The 20635-nt window shown below is 41.2% G+C and overlaps 2 protein-coding genes across 2 annotated transcripts; both read left to right on the plus strand.

Annotated features, from left to right (window-relative positions):
* Window positions 1-1670: 1670 nt before the first annotated feature.
* On the plus strand, window positions 1671-13590 carry LOC311039271 (retinol dehydrogenase 12). Its single transcript, XM_084049026.1, has 7 exons — window positions 1671-1768; window positions 3628-3743; window positions 6683-6838; window positions 7562-7666; window positions 8968-9177; window positions 9809-10001; window positions 12049-13590. The coding sequence occupies exons 1-7, from the start codon at window positions 1758-1760 to the stop codon at window positions 12149-12151; spliced, it is 894 nt and encodes a 297-aa protein (XP_083905152.1). The 5' UTR covers window positions 1671-1757; the 3' UTR covers window positions 12152-13590.
* Window positions 13591-17802: 4212 nt separating this feature from the next.
* Window positions 17803-20050, plus strand: sec61g (SEC61 translocon subunit gamma; the record flags this gene model as incomplete). Its single annotated transcript, XM_084048604.1, has 3 exons — window positions 17803-17913; window positions 19711-19808; window positions 19944-20050. Exons 2-3 carry the CDS (start codon window positions 19715-19717, stop codon window positions 20048-20050), a joined length of 201 nt encoding a protein of 66 aa, XP_083904730.1. The 5' UTR covers window positions 17803-17913; window positions 19711-19714.
* Window positions 20051-20635: the final 585 nt, after the last annotated feature.

A 20635-nucleotide genomic window follows, 5' to 3' on the forward strand; every position in this document is an offset into this window, starting at 1 on the left:
TTATTATTGATAACATGCTTTTATAATGTAACGTTTGTCATTCATTGTTCATATTTGAATTATATTGGTATTATGGTGACATGTTTGATATTATTATTGATAACATGCTTTAACGTAATGCTTATCATTCATTGTTCACGTTTGAATTATATTGCTGTGACATGTTTGATATTATTATTAATAACATGTTTTTAAATTGTGGTGTTTGTCATATCATTCAGGTTTTAATTACATTGGTCTCATGGTGATTGGGTGTCATGTGGTTATTATGAATAAAATGCTTTTACTTTGTATTGTACATCAATCAGTTTCTAATAATTGTGGTTATTTTTGGCTTGAAATCAATGGATATATTGATAATTATGTGATTAAATATTGCCACATAATTCAAAAGACTTGCGTTGTGGTTTGACCTCCATGTTTGTCCTTTTGTTGGCCCTCCTGTTCCACCTTGGTCATCTTGTATTTATTTACTATCTCCGCCAGGCTGAAGGCTGGGGCAAGAGATTATGTTTTGACTACTGTGTGTGTGTGTGTGTGTGTGTGTGTGTGTGTGTGTGTGTGTGTGTGTGTGTGTGTGTGTGTGTGTGTGTGTGTGTGTGTGTGTGTGTGTGTGTGTGTGTGTGTACCTCATAATATTAACAGTATGACTTTATAAGAAGATGAATAGCACCATCCCCAGGCTCTAGGTCTGTGAGTTATTTAAAGATACACTGGAGCTTGAACAGACTGTTGGTGGAAGAAAAGTTGAGGGCCTGTAATTATACAGTTGTACTGTGGGTGGTGCTGTTGTCTGTGGTGGGAAATACCCCCCACCCCTCTGGAGCATGGAGTCCCATAGCCGTTGGGTCGGTCACCCAGTGATTGGCTAGTTGGTTATGCAGCAACAGTTCACAAATGACATGAAAGTCATAGTGAACAACATCATTTGGTAATGAATAGATTATGTAGATGAATCAAACTAATCAACCATTGTCTGAATCTGTCTGGTCTTTACAATGACAGTGGTTTCCAGTCTGTTTAGAAGATAGTTTTTTATATCTGTGATATGTGCCTATTCTATTTGATTATACATTTGATTTGAGCTATTAGATCTAATGTTAAAGCATGTTAAAGGGATAGTTCACCCCAAAAACAACTTTTTTTCCCATCGATTAGTCACCCCATGGAGACTTGAATTCATGGATATTTTTTTAGTTTTTGTCGCATTCCTAAGCCAATAATTTGATGACCGGCAGCGGTTCCGGTAGGAGACACAAAGGGTCTATTTTGTATCTCCTACCGGAACCGCTGCCTACCGGTCCGCTGGTCATCAAATTATTGGCTTAGGAATGCGACAAAAACTAAAAGATATCCATGAATTCAAGTCTCCATGGGGTGACTAATTAATATTAAAAAGTATTTTTTTTTGTGAACTATCCCTTAAGGAAACACCTTTTAATGAACTTATAAGTCTTATACAAATTCCAACATTTGTGTGTGGGCGAATAAATCATAGATGTATTAACTAAAGTCATAGACATAATATCTGCAGTTGAGTTCCAGACAGTTGAGACAGGCAATGATCTAATTATAGTGCAACTGTCCCTCTGAACTATGGGATCTAGTGCTGCTGTTATGTTGGACCAGAAGTGGGCAGGGAAAGGCAGTCCATTGATAAAAAAAAAGGCTTGTGGACTGGTAGTGAATCTTTGTTCAGTTGGTCAATAAGGAAGGCCCTGGTGTCCCTCAGGTGGAATCTGACAGTTTTAAGGACAATGTATTGCAGGTAGGAACAATACTGCAAAAAATGTTGTGGTTAAGTTAACTTTGCCTTATTTAAATTTGTATAAGATATGTGTCAAATCTTGAAATACAAACTGTGTAGATTAAGGGGATGCTGCACTAGACTGACACTTATTGTTATCTAGACTAACCGTGTTGAATTATTGGTATATCTACAAGATCACAACACATCACCATGCAATGCATTGTGAGCTTGTAGATTGGCTATTTTCTTTAGTTGTCCTATAACAAATGATATAGGACTTGATAGGACTTTTCCCTATAGTCTTGCAAAAATAAAAAATAAAATGTAGTCTTAAAATAAATAGTAGCCTCGTTTAAATAAGCATTAATGTTCTGGGGAAATATATGAAATTATGCCTAGAGAATTACCAGTAGCCTTAGGCTATACCCAAAATGCAGTCCAAAATGCAGTTGTAGGCTATGAATTCACTCATGGAATAGTCTATTTTTTTTAACTTGTGCAGGTATTGATATTGATATTACAGTATGATACACATTCATGATCTTTTGCACTGTTGTAGTGTGGCTTAAATTAATTCAATGATCATCACAATGACTTAGTTGAATACTTTATGTATTGATAGTGGTTGGACCCCATTTGAAAAAAAACGTTTTCATGGGCTTTTTTAATCCTATTTAGATGACCTTGTATTTAAACTGTACTTTCATGTGCTTTTTTTCTGCAAACTTCTAAATAAAGTAATCAATCAATCAATCAATCAATCAATCAATCAATCAATCAGTTGGTCCCCTTTGTGATATAATTGACATGCAGGCACTTTTCATGAGAGTATGCATCCTTTGTTACATACAGTATGCAATTACATAGAACAATGTGCAACACCAGTAAACGACAAAATGACAATAATCCTTATTGGTGCTCTTTTTTGATTGAATGATTGAATACTTTATTAACAGTTTGTTTCTATTGTGGTCCTGTGTATTCAATTCATGAAGACATATAAAGACATACGATCTGGCCTCATTAAACGTGGGGATTTATTTCCAGCCATTAAGATTGACAGACTATAGAGCTGGGCAATAAGGACAAAATCAAAAAATGTTTGACCAAACACCTCTATTGACAATAATATCGGTCACATTGTGAGCTGTCGATCGGCTGTTTTCGCTATTTTTGAAAGGTTTTGAACATTTTAGAAATTATAAAATAGGGCTTAAGTGACTAAAACAAGGAAAATATATTACTTTTGCTGCCATAGCACGATTTAAGATATCCAAAATCCCAGCCGATATCTAGTCTCATATCACAATATCGATATAATATCGATATACTACTGTAATAGCCTGCATATGAGAGGGGATCACAAACTGAGTGTGTGTGTGTGTGTGTGTGTGTGTGTGTGTGTGTGTGTGCGTGCGTGCGTGCGTGCGTGCGTGCGTGCGTGCGTGCGTGCGTCTATGGTTTGGTTCTAATGGATTTTTTTTTTGGTTAGCCCTATTGTGTGTTTGTGTGTGTGTGTGTGTGTGTGTGTGTGTGTGGGGGGGGGGGGGGGTGTAGTATAGTGTTGCCTAGGCCATTGGTTCTCAAAGTGGGGTCCTGGGACCCCCAGGGGTCCTTGGGGTGGGTTCCATTGGATCCCCAGCAAAAGCAGTTAACACAGCATCACAATCATCTCAAACACTTTATCCATTTATATGTTGGCCATTCAAAAATAGCAGATCTACAAGCTTGCAGAGCGTCACTTTGTGCCACGCTGCGGGGTTTCGCGGCCAAATATATATCAATTCGGGCGTCCTTGACACGAAAAAGTTTGAGAACCACTGACCTATATACAGGCTGTGTGTCATAGTGGTCACCCTGTTGTGTTGTGTCTACAGGAGTGTTTGCTGCAACCACTGGTCCTCTGAGGAGAGGTTAGATGGGAAAACAGTGATCATAACGGGAGCCAACACTGGTATTGGCAAGGAGACCGCCAGAGATCTGGCCAGGAGAGGTGGGTTACTGCACTGGCTCTCAAAGTCACTGTTGATTTTGACAGCACATTTATTTTAGTTTAGTCATATTTAGTAATATTTTTGTCATCTAAAATGTTTTAGCTTTGGTCTAGTTTTAGTCAACTAAATATCATGAGATTTTAGTCGACTAAATCTACAGTTTTGTCGACTAAAATGTATTTTGGCCGGCCTTTGATGGCGTCGTAATGCCTGATTTTACACTTGGTTGCATGCTGAAAATAGCCGCTCTACACGCGTCGTCATCGTTGTGAGCTTGTAGATCAGCTATTTTCAGAGCGCAACACCCGAGCGCAACCAACCATGAAATGACTTATTTTTTAGTTACTGGATCTCTTCTCCACTAGTCCCTCCCTGACATTTTCGTCTAGTTTAAATTTTTTGACAAAATTGGCTTAGTTTTAGTCATCATAGCTTAGTTTCTATTTAGTTTTCGTCAGTGAAAAAAAGGTAGCCAACGAACATTTTTCAAGCCGACGAACATTTTTCGTCATAGTTTTAGTCGACAAAATGAACACTGCTCAAAGTGAGGGGTTTCCAGGGAGTCCCCATTACAATTACAAACAGTTTAAACCAGCGGTTCTCAACATTTTTTGGAGCAGTGCCCTCTATAAAATCTCTAAAGCGTTCACGGCCCACCCATGTGACTAACGTAGTCAGCTACTGTAAGTTCTCATTTATCCGCATCAAAATGAAAACTCATTTTTTTGAAGATTTCAAAGAAAAAAAAAGTTATATCAGTGTCATATTATCATTACCATATAAGGGATTTGCCCATTATTCGGGGGCCCACTTGCAATAACCTCACGGCACACCAGTGGGCCCCGGCCCACAGGTTGGGAATGGCTGGTTTAAACTTAAGCCCCATTTTATTTTGTGGCTTATGGACGGCAAGCGACACCATTTTGCACTACAGGCTATAAATGAGGCTTAAGGCTTAAACAATGTGATCCATTCCACCTGACACCTTCACTTAAACACTTGACTTCATTTTGCACACCAGACAGGGAATTGGGTGTCTGTCCCCAGGGTTGAGCTGTAGGGGGTACGGGGGGGTACGGCGTACCCTTAGTTCTGACACTGTGGGAGCTGGGGCGCGCGTGCACGCACCGTCAGCGGCGGTCTTTAACGCCTTAAAGTTTAAAAACAATAGCCTCTCAAGGTTCGCGCCGTCAGTGGCGAGCCGTTCTCAATAGCGTCTACCTGGCTGCTTTGCATAACATTAGGCTACTCGAGAAAAGACACGGACTTGAATTGAATGTGTCATTAAACGTGTCATTAAAGTCACAATGACAGACAACATCTCTGCACTGCAAGGTGTGAAGGGGGTCGCTTAGCAGAGGACCCAGTTCTCTGAGACAAGACAAAGACAAGTTGTCTGATTATTTTAAGTAGGCCTACTTATGTGTGGGTGAGTCTATGTAAAGGGCTTTTATATAAAATTAAAAGGAAAATAAAATAATTAATTTGAAACAAAAATAAAAACAACAAATTAACAATGCAACAATACAACAAAATAATAATACATATGATTACATTAATAATCACTGAGCTGAGTGGCTATGTGCGCGCACGTGTGACGTCATAAAATACAGTACCCTTAGTTCAAAAATCCACAGCTCACCACTGTCTGTCCCAATGCGCACGCACCCACGCACACACAGACACACAGACACACACACACACACACACACACACACACACACACACACACACACACACACACACACACACACACACACACACACACACACACACACACACACACACACACACACACACACACACACACACTGTCACCGACATACACTGTATCAATCTACTGAAACAAAACAAAGTAGAAGGTTAATAAGCTTTATTCCTTTGACATGTTGAGAGAACATGTTAGAGACCTGCAAGCTCAAAGGCATTTTGAGAAGGATAACAGCAACAAGAAATCTCGACACTTCACTAATGCCATTATTACCGATACTAGCAGCAACGACCGACATTACAATCACAGAATTTAATAAATTATCCGTAATAGTTAATGAGGAAATGTGGAATTGTCCACTGGAGAACTTTTAGCCTATGTAACTGTTTATTTACAGTTTAACAAATATACCCTACAGTATATACTTCGTTGACTCTGGTCCCCCAGGGGTCTGCACTTGGTCCCCTTCTTTTTTACCTCTAACTCTTTGCCGAAAATAGCTAATCTACAAGTTCACAACGCGCCATGTTGTGGCGCACTGTGAGCTTGCAGATCGACTAGTTTCACAAAATGTTCGCCTATTTTGACATTTTGGATGCTGTGGTTAATTAGAATGTGTATGGCTGTTAGGGCATTGTGGTGGGGAAATGACGCTTCCTCTCATGGGAGCGGGAAGACAGAGACAAAGCCACTTTGATGGAACACAAGTGCTTCGCACTGAGTAACGGTCCCCATCTCCCATAATTACTGGACATAGCAGCTATTGTGTTTGTGTGCGTATGGGGTGTGTGTGCAAGCCGTGTCCGTATGTGTATATTGTGTATTATGTAGTTTGAGAGGGCGCGACACAGCTAGAACTGGAGGGCAAGCATGTGTGTCCCCCTCCCTGCTCTCATTAAGAGGAATGCATCGTTATTTACGTCAGACGAGGGGTCCTGTATTCATGTGAGAGAAGTGGATGGATAAATGAAGCTCTGAATGAGTCTGTACACGTTGAATTACAACAAACAGAGCTCTTGGTATGAACTCTTAACTTTGAAGTAGAGATTCAAACACTATTGTGCTGAAGGGATACATATTACATAATAGTGAAATTCTGTTGCGACAGACAGACAGACAGACAGACAGACAGACAGACAGACAGACAGACAGACAGACGCGCGTGCACGTGGACGGACGGACGGCTACTGTATACTGTACTTGAACTCATTGAGCCCATTCTTTCAGGTGCACGCATCATCATGGCCTGCAGAGACTTGGAGAGGGCAGAGGAAGCCAGGAAGGTCATACTGGAGGACACGGGAAACGAGAACATGGTTGTGAGGAAACTGGATCTGTCTGATACCAGGTCCATCAGAGCCTTCAGTGAGCTCATCAACAGAGGTAGAAATATCCCCAATAAGTAAACACAGACTGGGCGTCCTCTGTTTGGTTGCAGTTGTTTATTTTATTTTATAGAAGTTAGTTAGCTCACACGTAGCCATACGCAATGGATGGAATAGATGGATGCAAGGGCTGAAAGGGGAGAGGTTATTCAGTATTACCTAAACCACTTAAAGGAGAATTTCTCCCAACGTTATTCTTACCTTTATTATGACGTTATGATATCCTTGGACGAGAGCACAGTACAGAAAATCCCATAACCCCATAACGGGTCCAGCACAGTTAAAAACCTGCGCCTATGGTCCTTGCTTTAAATCGCGTATTTCAATAGCTTTTTTTCCCCTCTTTTTTCTGGAGAGATGATGTTTACAGTGAGAGAACACTATGCAACCAGTTGTTCCTGAATGCGCTCTACCGGAAGCCGCGCTTTGGCGAAACTTTTGCCACCCGACCGGAAGTGCCGATCTACAAGCTTTCAAGCGTTGTAGATCAGCTACTTTCACTTGGTATTTTAAGTTTTTGACTATGTTTGCCTATATTGGTCTCAAAGTTGAAAGTGGTTAACAGTCCATAACATATTGTTGCTACTATGCTATGCCTGTGTGTGTGTGTGTGTGTGTGTGTGTGTGTGTGTGTGTGTGTGTGTGTGTGTGTGTGTGTGTGTGTGTGTGTGTGTGTGTGTGTGCGTGCGTGCGTGCGTGCGTGCGTGCGTGTGTCTTACAGAGGAGAAGCAGGTGAACATGCTGATAAACAATGCAGGCATCATGATGTGTCCTCACTCCAAGACTGTAGATGGCTTCGAAATGCAGTTAGGAGTCAACCACCTAGGTAAGAACACCATGGTATGGCTGCATGGTCACTCACACTGAGCCTGATTACACTTGACTTTCTAGATGCGGGATGGGAGACTAGAATTTTATGTGAAATCTTACATATTCACAGCATTTTTGGAGAGGTTGTCTTTTTGATCAATAACTTTTTGTTTGTTTGTGAAAAAATATATATTTTTACCAATCTGTATGGTAGAGTACGTTAATAAATATAACTAGAACAATTGCGGTGGTTGGAGGTGGCCTCCCTGCTCTTCAATTGATTTACATCCTGCGGTCGGGTAGGACCACTACTGGTTGATAAGAGACACTGCATGAAGCTCAAACGGAAATGATTTGCATTCCTAAATGTGCTCTCTGTTTTAGCTCAAAAGTGAAAATGTTGGCGCTTGCGCTATAGGGACTCGGTTTCAAGTCCCGGATAGGACACGAAAGTTAGGGAATGCGGCTTTAAGCTCTGCTCCAATTGAAGTTGTCTTTATTTAGTAAGTGACAACAGCTGGTGCTGGAAATAAGTGGAACAGGACATGTACAGTAATTCAAGGCTAATAAGAGGAAATGGCATATTAGTCAGGGTACCCCCCCCCCCCACCACCCCCCGCCCCCCGCCCCCTTGGCTAAGGCAGGCATGTATGTACACCTGTGTACATACACACACACACACACACACACACACACACACACACACACACACACACACACACACACACACACACACACACACACACACACACACACACACACACACACACACACACACACCCTTTTACATGTGTTTCACATGTGTGACTGATGAACTATAATAAACACTGTCAGGCCAATAGTTTACCAGGAAACAGAGAACAATGAACAATAGCATACAGGATCCCAAAAACACTTCAGGGGTTCTTGAGTCCAATTCTAACATTAATAACATCAACTTATTGTGTAACTTCTTCTATTGTACAAACATCTTTTTTGATATAATCTTTGTATAAATGTATTTTTGGACAAGTTCTCTAAACACACTAAACACTATTTGTATTTGCGTGTCTGCCCCCGATGCTCACAAAATGACGCAGATATCAGAAATGTACCTGAAAACACACTTCAGAAAAAGGAAATAAAGAACAGAGCTATAATAAAGCAATAGCCTACAAACAAAAATAAACTGTGCTACATAAATTACGTTTATTATTAGAATTTAGAGTAGTTTTTAGTATTTTATGTTTAATGTTCGAAATAAACATTCATTCATTCACTTGCACAGCTCAACACATTGCTTTTAACATTTTCACTCTTCCTTGACTTCCTGTCTAGGTCACTTCCTGTTGACCTACCTGCTGCTGGACCTGATCAAGCGTTCTACTCCGTCTCGTATCGTCATGGTGTCATCGGTGGCTCACACCTGGTCGGGCCTGCAACTGGACGACATCAACAGCGAGAAGAGCTACGACACCGTCAAGGCGTACGGGCAGAGCAAGCTGGCCAACGTCCTCTGTGCGCGCTCACTCGCCCGGCGGCTACAGGGTGAGAGAGCCGAGCCCTTCACAAATAAAGTGGAAGGAAGAAAGAAAGAAAGAAAGAAAGAAAGAAAGACAGAAAGAAAGGAAGAACAAAATTAAGAAAGACAAGTTAAATATGCAGCTGTGTAAAAGTTACAATATTAGTAACCTGAGGAATCTTTCATTGAAAAAAATGCCAGAGTAAAATCTATATATTTTGAATAGTCAAAATTGTATAATTAATTAGATAAAATATGTCCACAATCTGTTTTCATTCTGTACTGTAGGCCTACATGTATTTTATATATTGTCGCTTAATTCACACGTTGTGATGCATTGTGAGCTTGGAGATCCATTGTCAGCTCTTCTTATCAATGATGGACAAAACCTCCTAACTCCACTTGAGCTGGATTTGGGTAAAGTGGTGATTATATAATGATACATGCAAGTATCTGACAATATATATAAGTCACAATACCAACTTTGATGAGGCAGTATTGCTTTATTTTAAAAAGATATAAGGTTTTCTTAATTTCTTGAAAAGATAATATTTCGTTTTTTAATTTCCTGAAAAATGAACATTTTGGAATTAGCTTAGTTTCTCCCCGACAGCAGAGAATATAGTGTGGGTGTGCGTGTCTGCATGTGTTCTCTAGGCTCAGGGGTGAGTGTGTTCTCCCTGCACCCGGGCGTGGTGCAGTCAGACCTGTGGAGGCACCAGCACCAGTGCATCCAGGTAGCGGTGAAGATCTTCAGGGTGTTCACCAAGACCACGGTGGAGGGAGCTCAGACCACCATCTACTGTGCTGTGGAGCCGGGCCTGGAGAGCTGCAGTGGAGGCTACTTCAGGTTGTACTGTAGGCACACACACAAGTAAAAGTATCAATACTGCAATGTAGAAATACTCTGTTACAAGGAATACAAAATTTACTTGAGTAAAAGTACAAAAGCTTTGGTATCAAAATGTACTTAAAGTACCAAAAGTAGAAAGAACTCATTATGCAGAATGTCTCATTTAAATTTTTCTAATGTAGACAAATCTTTTGAAAATAGCCGATCTACAAGATCTGTAGATCTCCTATTTTCAAATAGCCGAAATGTATATAGGGTTGAAAATGTATGTTTTATAATAATTATCACAATCTAGACTACAAAGTAACTAGTAACTAGAGTTTCCAAATAATTGTAGTGGAGTAAAAGTACAATATTTGCCTCTGAGATGTAGTGGGGTAGAAGTAGAAGTATTGACATTTGGAAATACTCCAGTAAAGTAAAAGTACCTAAACTCCTATATACACTACTTAAGTAAATGTACTTAGTGACTTTACACCACTGCACACACACGCACGTGCATGCACACTGGCAACTGGATTTTAGTTGCCAGTCTGAACAGGGCCACATGCCATGACATGCATCAGCCACTGCCATGACTTCTCACCTGCCTTGCTGTGTGGCGCTCGCTCTCTCTCTCTCTCTCTCTCTCTCTCTCTCTCTCTCTCTCTCTCTCTCTCTCTCTCTCTCTCTCTCTCTCTCTCTCTCTCTCTCTCTCTCTCTCTCTCTCTCTCTCTCTCTCTCAGCTAATGGTAGGTGTTGAGCTACACATCAGCAAACCAAACCATCTCCCGGGTGGCTAGTGCACTGAAAAAGGGACAGACACCCTCGCTATCAGCCGATACTGACGATAATCCACTCCGACCGACTTACTTACTTACCTACTTACATGTGTCAGGAGAATAAGAACCAAGTACAGACGATTGGAGGCAAGGCAGGTTCAAATACAATGAGCCTCATTCACAAAATACTTGTCTTAGATGTCTATTGTATTTTAGTGTAGTTTGTTCCTGTATAAAGACCGATATGGGATTCATAAAAGGGTGTGCAGCCAAGATTTGGAGGGGGGGGGAGGGGGGGGGTCAGAAGGGCCTGAATGTCCCCCACTATTGGGAGGACACTATTGCGATCGAGTGGTCTATTTATTTATTTATTTGCCCCGACCGTTTCCCATTGTGTTACGCAATCGTGTGTATTGGCTGCATTGGCTATAGTTGCTCTCTCAACTCCACCGACTAGGTGTCAGACAAGCTAATACACAACAAATAGTTGTTCTTTGTAGACTGACTGTGGGTGTGAAAGAAGGGGGGCTCTAGCTGCAAGAATCAAAGTGCTGCTATAGACTGACCAGGGATCAGATTACTGCAGCCAATATGAATGGGTTAACAAAGTTGTTGGATTCCTTATTAATCGAGGTGAATATATGCAATTTAATAAATGTCAATGTCTCTTATTGTAGGCTCTACAGCATGGAGTAGCCTATAGCTGACATCTCGCAGACTGCGAATGAACAGCATTTTAGGTTTGTCGGGTGCATACAGTAATGGGTGGGGTCCTGGTGCGTCTTTCTTTTTTATTTTATTTATGTCGGCTCCACTCGGATCTCGGAACCAATTTCAGCGGTCCATTTAGGGTTCGGGTCTGTCATTTTGAATCTGTGAAGAGCTTTAGGTACATTAGCAAACCTTGCCGAGCCCTGAGGCCCATAGGGCAGGAGCCTATCTCCTGTTTCCTTAGCGTGAGGCAGCTTGATGTACAAGTACACCCCCTGGGCATGACGCTAGTTTGTCGCAGGGACTTACCCCAATCCAACCCTTGATGCTGAGTGCTAAGCAGGGAGACACTGGGTCCCATTATTGTCCACTGCCTTGTGCTCAAGGTCACAAGACTTGATGTTACCCCTCTTCATGATGTTCTTTAAGCACTTAAGTCTTGCCCTTTAAGGTAAATATGTGTATATGCATGTTATGGCATGCATATGAATTAATGCCTGTACTCTCTATCGCTCACACACACACATACACCAACACACTCATGTGCCATGTCCATTGCTATGTGTTAACAGTGACTGTGCCCCAGCACGGTGCTCCAGGGACGCTTCAGACGACGACTTGGCCCAGAAACTGTGGGAGATCAGCTGCAACATGTTGGGCATCACCTGGGACTGAACCCCACCACACTCACCTGGGACTGACTGCTATTTTGCAAGTTTGCTGTGTCCTAGACAATAGGCTCTATGCACAGCAGCCATTTTTTGGGAGAGAGATTGGGCCCCTTCTCACTTCCTTCACAGGTGTTGCCAATGATACTAATGAAGGCTCTTGTTCCATTCTGGTCAAACAGAGGTCAGGGTGCTGATATTGTGCGTGTTGGCTCACTGGAAACACCCTGCTGCACCAGTGGGTCTCAAAGGGCGGTCCAGGGACCCTCATGTATCCTTGAGGGGGTTCCAAATGCCCCCTTAAAACGGTGTGTAGCTCTGAGAGTTATGGGGGTCCTTGAAATGAAAAGGTTTGAGAACCACTGCTACATGAAATGGAACAGAGCCTTCATTAGTATCATTGGTGAAACCTATGAAGGAAGTAAGAAAGAGGCCCAATTTCTTTCCAATATGGCTGCTGTGCATAGAGCCTATTAGTAGTTCTTGTTGTCAGGGTATTAGTCATATTTTTTATCATTATACTACCGTGACAAATGAAGGAAGTTATCGTGCCAGAAAAACTGCACCCAGATCCTTGAATTTAAATGCCAAGTGTACTTATTAAAATGCTCTGCTTGTGCCTACATCAGTCCTGTACACAGATTGTGAATGGATGTGTCTAGGGTTTGATATTTAAGTTTGTCTTTACTAAAGCCCTATTCTGAGCAGATCAAATATGCATATAATGCAATGTATAAACAGCACTGTGCAGAGCACTTTTGTAAAGACAATGTTATTGCTTTTGAAAGGTATACTATACTAGTCCATACTCGGTGAAGTGCGCAGGCGAAAGTAGTTGCAAACGTGGGGTTATCCCGCATCCCCTCCAGCCACTGAGGAGAACCGGGCAGAAGAGATTTGGCCTCACCACCCTCACACCACCCTCACAGAGCTTTGTAGAATTATAGTAGGATAAATGATGATCTAAGTGCTGATCTAAGTGTGTGAAGGGATGTAGGGGTGGGTTGTGGTCAGGGGGTGCCATGTGCTTGTAGGTCATCATCATTGTTTCTAATTTAGTAGATTAGTAGTGGTAGGAATATTTAGCACAATCTACAGCACAAACACGATGACCTGGGAAATAGTTAGATAAAAAGTCCCATAGCATTTTATATCTTGGCACCCTGCTAAAAGGTGTTAACGAACCAATGGCCTGCCTACAACAATTTAATCTTTATTGTTCTTGATAATTGGTTTGGTGCCTCATAATAATTTCAGGGGCTTTACCCTCCCACCAAGCCGTTTTAAAGCATCGGAAAATAGCCATTTCAGAGGTCTTTTTTATTTTATTTTTTTAGGCTCTGGTTTGGCTTACGTATAGTAAGTAAGGATGTCAAAAAAACATACTATTCTACATGGCATCTTCTATTATTGCAATGCATGCATGGTCATGTGAAAATAAACATGTTCTTGTCAAACATACTGCTTAGTTCCGCCTGTTTTCTTAAAACCCCTGTACAACTTTTGTGCACACTGCATGAGTAGAATTCTGCAGGCTGGTAGCTAGACCCAGCATCATACGTACATGCAGGACAACACGTGAGAGACTTACATGTGATGTGGAATTTTCCCCGGGGGTTAAAGGGACTTAGTTTTAGCTTATTAATAATGCGAGACTTGAATGGCTGCATAATGGGCATAAGCCAACAACAGCCAACCTCCTGACAGGGCTTTACTGGGACTTGGTCCAGTACACCCAGTTAAAAAAACAAAGGAATGTTGGATGTACAAGGCTGAAACTGTTAGTGTTTACTGGCCCAATTATTATGGTCGTACACATGTAGTGACCACTCTATATCGCTGCACACATTGGTACCAAATCTGATGAATTTGGTACATTGATAAACCAGGCCCAAATGCTGTGTGCTGCCTGCAATACAGTTCACTCCATCGAATATTCACTTTGTATTTGGAATAAAAAAGTATGCAACATTTAACTTTTAGTTTTACTTACTCTTGTTCTTCCTGTTCTTTATCTTCTTCTTTCTTTCCCTTAAAAAAAAAAAAAAAAACTTTTAGAAATGATTTAGATAATATCTACTGGCTCTCAAACAGGACACCCAAATTGAGACATGCAGTATTAGGCCGTGGACCGCCATTTGAAAAGTGTTTGCGGCAGGGACCCCCTTAGGAGATTAGATTAAAATGGTACCATGTGCAGCGTGTACAAGTCTTTACCTGCTTCATGGCATCAAAGTCTCGTTCGCAGACAACTGTGGATGGGGGGATGGATATAGGACCAAGATGCATCAGACGGAGCACACATCAGGGCACAGGTCTTTGTGGAGTCTAGACCTGGAAAGGAAAGGACAGACAAACATAAAAAATAAATAAACAGTGTTGTATTTTGCTGCACACACAGTGGCAGCCTTTTGCCATTTAGAGGCACGTTCCAGTCCAGAAACCAATTGGAGCACAATGTGCTCTTTTGACACAGGCACTGGCAAGACACACTGCCTTCCTCAAAGCAGCTGGAGTGAACGACAGTCTGCCATGTCCTCATGAGGCCACTGGGCAGCTCTGATGGTCAGTGCTACTGATTTTTTCTCAATATTTAAATACATAAATACATAAATAATACTGTATGTATATAATGTATCCACTAGTAATTGCTCAAGTATTGAGGGAACAACACCTGCCATGTCCTCATGAGGCCACTGGGCAGCTCTGATAGTCAGTGCTACATATTTTCTTCTAAATAAATAAAACATAAATAATACTGTTTGTATACAGAACAAGAGCCATTTTGTTCTCTGGTCAGCTGTGCTCTTATGATCCCCTCTGCAGCCTCACATCTTTGATGATCTAATCTTTCTTTCTCCCTGGCCTTCCTCCTCCTTCTCCTGGTCAGCCACTGCTGAACTTGGCCCTGGCGTGTCTGGTCCTCCTCCTGTGTCCTCACTCCTCAGGGTCCGGGATGGAGGCCAGCCACTAGTAAAGGGGTAGGATGGAATGCAGTTGTGTAAGTACATATACTTGAGTACTGTACTTAAGTATAATTTTGAGGTACTTGTACTTTAATGGAGTATTTCAATTTTTTTTTTATAATTGTACTTCTACTCCACACTACATCCCAGAGGCAAATAACTCCACTACAATTATTTGAAAACTTTATTTACTGGCAAGCTCACAGGTAGGTTACTGGAACTTTAGTTACTGGCAAGCTGACATGCTCACAGCTCGTTGCAACGTGTTGTGAGCTTGTCCGTCGGCTATATTCTGCGAAAGCTTTCCCCACAATAACATAAAACATAAAAGACGTATATATAGACCCCTGAGGGACTCCGGTCAACCATATGGGGTTTTTAAGTGGCTAAAATAAACAAGACGGGAGAGCAGTTTATCGTGTGTGGACATGCCTGATTATTGTTGGGTCCAGCACTGTATTTAAAGAACTGTGGGGATGTGCATGACTGCATGTCCTACCATTTTTCACGGAATGCCTCTCTGTCTCATCATCACCTCATGCATGAGGAGAACCCACATGGTTTCAGCAGTGGGTTTGCCACGCATGCCCTCTCCTGGCAACTTGCAATCCTAAACGCAGAGGAAATCAGTCCCCAGATGACAGTGAAGTGACAATTGTAATGACTTTTTAGACCTTATTTTAATACCTCAAAAAGAAAGAAAAGAAAAAAAAAAACATTATTACATCAAAGGTCCTCAACAAACTATACTATAAAAACTGGTAAAACACTGGCCACAAATTATCAAATAATATAAGAAAGATGCAAATATTGTGGAAAATAGCAGATCTACAAGCTCACAACGCCTCGCAAAAAAAGCGAGGCGTTGTGAGCTTATAGATCTGCTATTTTCACAATATTTATCTGTGGAACTGAAAACTCAACTCCTACAATTCCAAGTGCTTATCAGGGTGGGGGGTCTCCAGTTAAAATATGATTATAACCACTGACTACACCACAACTACAACAGCAGCAGCAGAACAAAGTGTGTATTAACTTGCATAATTAATACAAACATAATTTTAAATTATGTACACACACACACACACACGCACACGCACGCACGCACGCACGCGCGCACGCACGCACGCACGCACGCACGCACGCACACACACATACACACACACACACACACACACACACACACACACACACACACACACACACACACACACACCTCCTAACCGCGTGGTGGCAGCAGCTTATATCAACTTGCACTTTCGTGGGAGAGAGAGGCGAGGCGTTATTATGAATCCCACGCCGCGTCCTGGATTTAGACCCGCCTTACGTGTCTGATTGGCTCCCCGGCAGGCATAGTTTTACTGAGGTTAGGGTTAGGGTTAGGGTTAGGTTTAGGCATAGTCTTACTGAGGTTAGGGTTAGGGTTAGGGTTAGGTTTAGGCATAGTTTTACTGAGGTTAGGGTTAGGGTTAAGGTTAGGTATAGGCATAGTAGCAAAAACGAGAACTGTCAATCACAGCGACTACTGACCAATCACAGCGACTACTGACCAATCACAGCGCCCGCTCAGCGGGTTTGCCACGACGCGGTGTGGGAATCATAATTCGGTTCTTAAGTCTGACGTAATTTTGTAGTCCGACGTCACGTCCGGGTCCAAAAGGCACCAGCGCCGTCCACTCTTCATTGTAAACAACATGTTGGAACCCGTAAATCTTTTTACAATAACCTCCTTTTTCAGAAATGAACCATTGAGGGTTAATAAGGGTCTTAATGCTAATATCATAGAAGTACTAAGTATTTATTTATTATTATGATTTAACATTATTATTATTAACATTAAAACACTTGGACCCGGAAGTTATTCTAGCGGGGCGCAACGTCACGTCTTAACAATCGAATAACGCAGAGGGCGTGAGAGAAGCACCGGAAAAGCTGCCGCTCCTATCCTGCTGCTACTACGCATGCGCGATGTGTAAAGTCGGCGTCATCCATAGATTTAAGGGCATTGTTGCCATGCCCGCTTACTATAAGCGACTTTGGGCTTGTTTTTCTGTAAAGTTGCTTGTAAATATTGGTGCTTGCGGTTTTTTGGGGCTTGTTTCTTAAGTGTAGTTGCTTATTTGGGTTTGTTTCCTACTGTTGTTTAAACCAGTGATTCTGATTAATTTTTATTTTGTCAGATTCGTGTTAAAATGTTTCAAAACATATCCAAAATGTAAAAAAAAAAAAAAAAAAAAATCACTTTAAAAAAAAAAAATAGCAGATCTGCTATTTTCAAATAGCTAAGGTATAAAATAGGACTAAAGTGGTAAATGTATGATTTATAATGTAATAATTTATATCTGCAAAGTAACTTGTACCTAAAGTTTTCAAATAATTTTAGTGGAGTAAAAGTACAATATTTGCCTCTGAGATGTAGTGGAGTAGAAGAGTAGAAGTAAAAGTATTGGAAATTGGAAAATTGAAATACTCAAGTAAAGTACAAATAAATAGGCCTACCTCAAAATTGTACTTATAAGTACAGTACTTGAGTGCATGTAGTCAGTTACTTTCCACCACTGACACATAATGTTAGATATAGTTTTCAATCAGACCTTGACCTGTGAAGTCCTCTTGACTCATGTGGCAATAAAGTCGCTTCTTTTGTGCTCGTTTAACATAGACTTGGTTGCTCATTTCTCTCGCAGAACCTGGCAACACCATCATAGACTACAGGACGGCAGAGACGCTACGTGTCTCTTTAGTTATTCTCTGACCGTCGACACGTTACCATCTACTGGACACCAGCAACACTAACACACAGGTAAATACAACGTTTATATTGTATATTTTAGTTAGTATTTCAAACACTAACCTATCTGTAACACTTAACAGTTAACGTGCTCCCTATTACAGCGTTAAACCTGGTTTTCTAAACCCTGTACTTCTTCACACGACGAATAGCGAAAATGGCCGATTTACAAGCTCGCGACCGTTGTGATCTTGTAAATCAGCTAGTTTCGCTACTTAAAGGGATATTTCACTTTCAAATCAACAAAAACATATATAGAAAAAGTGATGGAAAAATCACGGTATCCTCACGCATAAGAAGGACAATAACAGTCACCAGAACCAAGAACGTGTGTTTGCAATGAATCTAACATGGTTCAAATGAAGTTTGAAGTTACAAACACGTTTGAAGGTGAAATCATTTTGAATGCCTCATTGACGTGTTTTTAAAATGCTCTCCAGCGTTTAAAGTGAGTGTTGATGTAACGTCAGTGGTTCTAGCTGTGCTCACATCGCACCACCGTTGACCTGTTGTCTGTTGTAAAGTAGCATTAATGTTGTTTATCTAAACCTTTTGTGATCCATTATGGTTGTTGTTGAATGTAATCTAACACTTATAGATGTGGGCTGATTTTAAATATGAATAATTGTGATCAGGTGTATACTTGTGTACAGTGTAAACGGTGAGGACGACCACTATGGCGACGTCAGCACAAACACAGTGACGTTGGCAATGCAACGTGTTGTTGAGTGATCTGGTCTAGATCATTCCTTTATAAATGATCTAATCTAGATATCATTCCTTTTTAAACACTGACACTGTAGATCTAGACTTTTACATTTTAGACTTAGTCACACACTATGTGTGTGCGGTGAAATATTGGCATGGCAGTAATTAATACACAGGACCCCAATGGAAACAAGCCAAAGTGCTTTCTTCGGTTTAATCCTTTTAGCATCCTTTTGTATGAAACTGTACCAATGTGTTTTTTTTTAAACTGTTAATACAGTATTCAATCTGCTAGCTTAGTACACGTAGCTAATGTGTTGTGCAATGCAGGTCCATAGTGAAATATACAAGTTATAATAATAGTTACTAAGTCCAACTAAATTGTGAAAACCTAAGGAGTGTGCCAAAACATTAGAGACATTTGTGTAGTGAATGACCATATACCACTAGGACAATGTGTACAGTTACACATTTCCCTGTATTACTCGGGTAGGATATATACCGGTACATAAAAACATATAGAAACAGCTGAGGATGTACTGCATACCACAGGTTCTCAATGTCGCGTCCGGGGACCACCAGGGGTCCCAATGGACCGTTACGGGTCTGTAAACCAGAAGGTTTACAAATGGAACCGAATGGACCCTTTTGGGCCCATTTAGCTCCATTTGTACACCCAGCGTTAATTACAGAGGACTTTTTACAGCATAGATCGGGGTGCCATAAATGGCAAATCTGTACTCTGAATGGAGGCTTGTGGCCTAATGCATATCATACTGGGGGTTCTTGGAATGAAAAAGGTTGAGAACCATGCATATCATCGAACCATGCATATGTCCAAAACAGTTACTTTTCAGGATTCGAAAGTAGCAGATCTACAAGCTGAAAAGGCGTCACTTTGCGTTTCAAGCTTGTAGATCTGCTACTTTTGATGCTTTTGTGTGACACTGTAGTATGAACAAGGAGGGCATTAATTTACGAAAAAACACAAAAAGTTAAAATATGGAGATGGGAGTTTTCCGTGTGCAGACTGTACAATGGTATCCTATCTATCTATATACTGTATCTAACATATTTACTGTATCCTCTCTGTGGCCACAGCATCATGGACCAGGTTATGCAGTTTGTTGAGCCCAGCCGGCAGTTCGTCAAAGACTCGATCAGGCTGGTAAAGAGATGCACGAAACCAGACCGAAAAGGTACCATTAAACTAACTCACTCTTTGCTCTCTCTTGTCTTTTTGCGTGTATGTTAATCTTTCATGGGCTGCGAGAACCATCAAAAAACAAACAAAAGGTAGATTTTGATTGTATTTCCACATTGTCCTCCTGCAGAATTTCAGAAGATTGCCATGGCCACAGCGATTGGGTTTGCCATCATGGGTTTCATTGGATTCTTTGTCAAGCTCATCCACATTCCCATCAACAACATCATTGTGTAAGTATCAATACAAGGAAAGACTTGAGTCAATTTGCTTTCATCAAAGTCACACGGTCATATCATTAAGATTACTTACCGTTGGCTATTATGATTTAAGCTTCATTGTGTATTGTAAGTACAATTCCAGATGAGATGCAAATCTGTAATGTGAACGCAATGAATTGGAAACCATTAGAGACTAGGGGTGCAACAGTTAATCTAACTGATACATATATTTTTTAAATCTATAATGTGATAAAAATAAAGGAATAATGATTGTTCCCTAGTCATTATAGTCGAAAAGTAAAACAAAAAAGTGAAAAAAGCAGCTGGAACAATACCATGGAAGTTCACAACGCGTCGCATCCAGGCCCGGCTTAGGGGCTGCAGCCCTGGGCACCAAGCTCTGGGGGGCAGTGGGCACCAAACGCCTGGCAAAAAAAAAGCCTGGACTATTGCAAGTGCCAATAGTTTCCTATGGCTGCTGGAGTAGTGATAAAACAAAGTGCCGAAGCACGTCTTCAGTAACCCCTCACGCCGCAGAAGCGGAAAAACCTTCTGCAGCACATACCATCTATAAACTCACAACACGTCGGCTTAAGAATGC

The sequence above is a fragment of the Gymnoscopelus microlampas genome (genome assembly GCF_963454915.1).
Source record: "Gymnoscopelus microlampas genome assembly, chromosome: 22".
Taxonomy (NCBI): domain Eukaryota; kingdom Metazoa; phylum Chordata; class Actinopteri; order Myctophiformes; family Myctophidae; genus Gymnoscopelus; species Gymnoscopelus microlampas.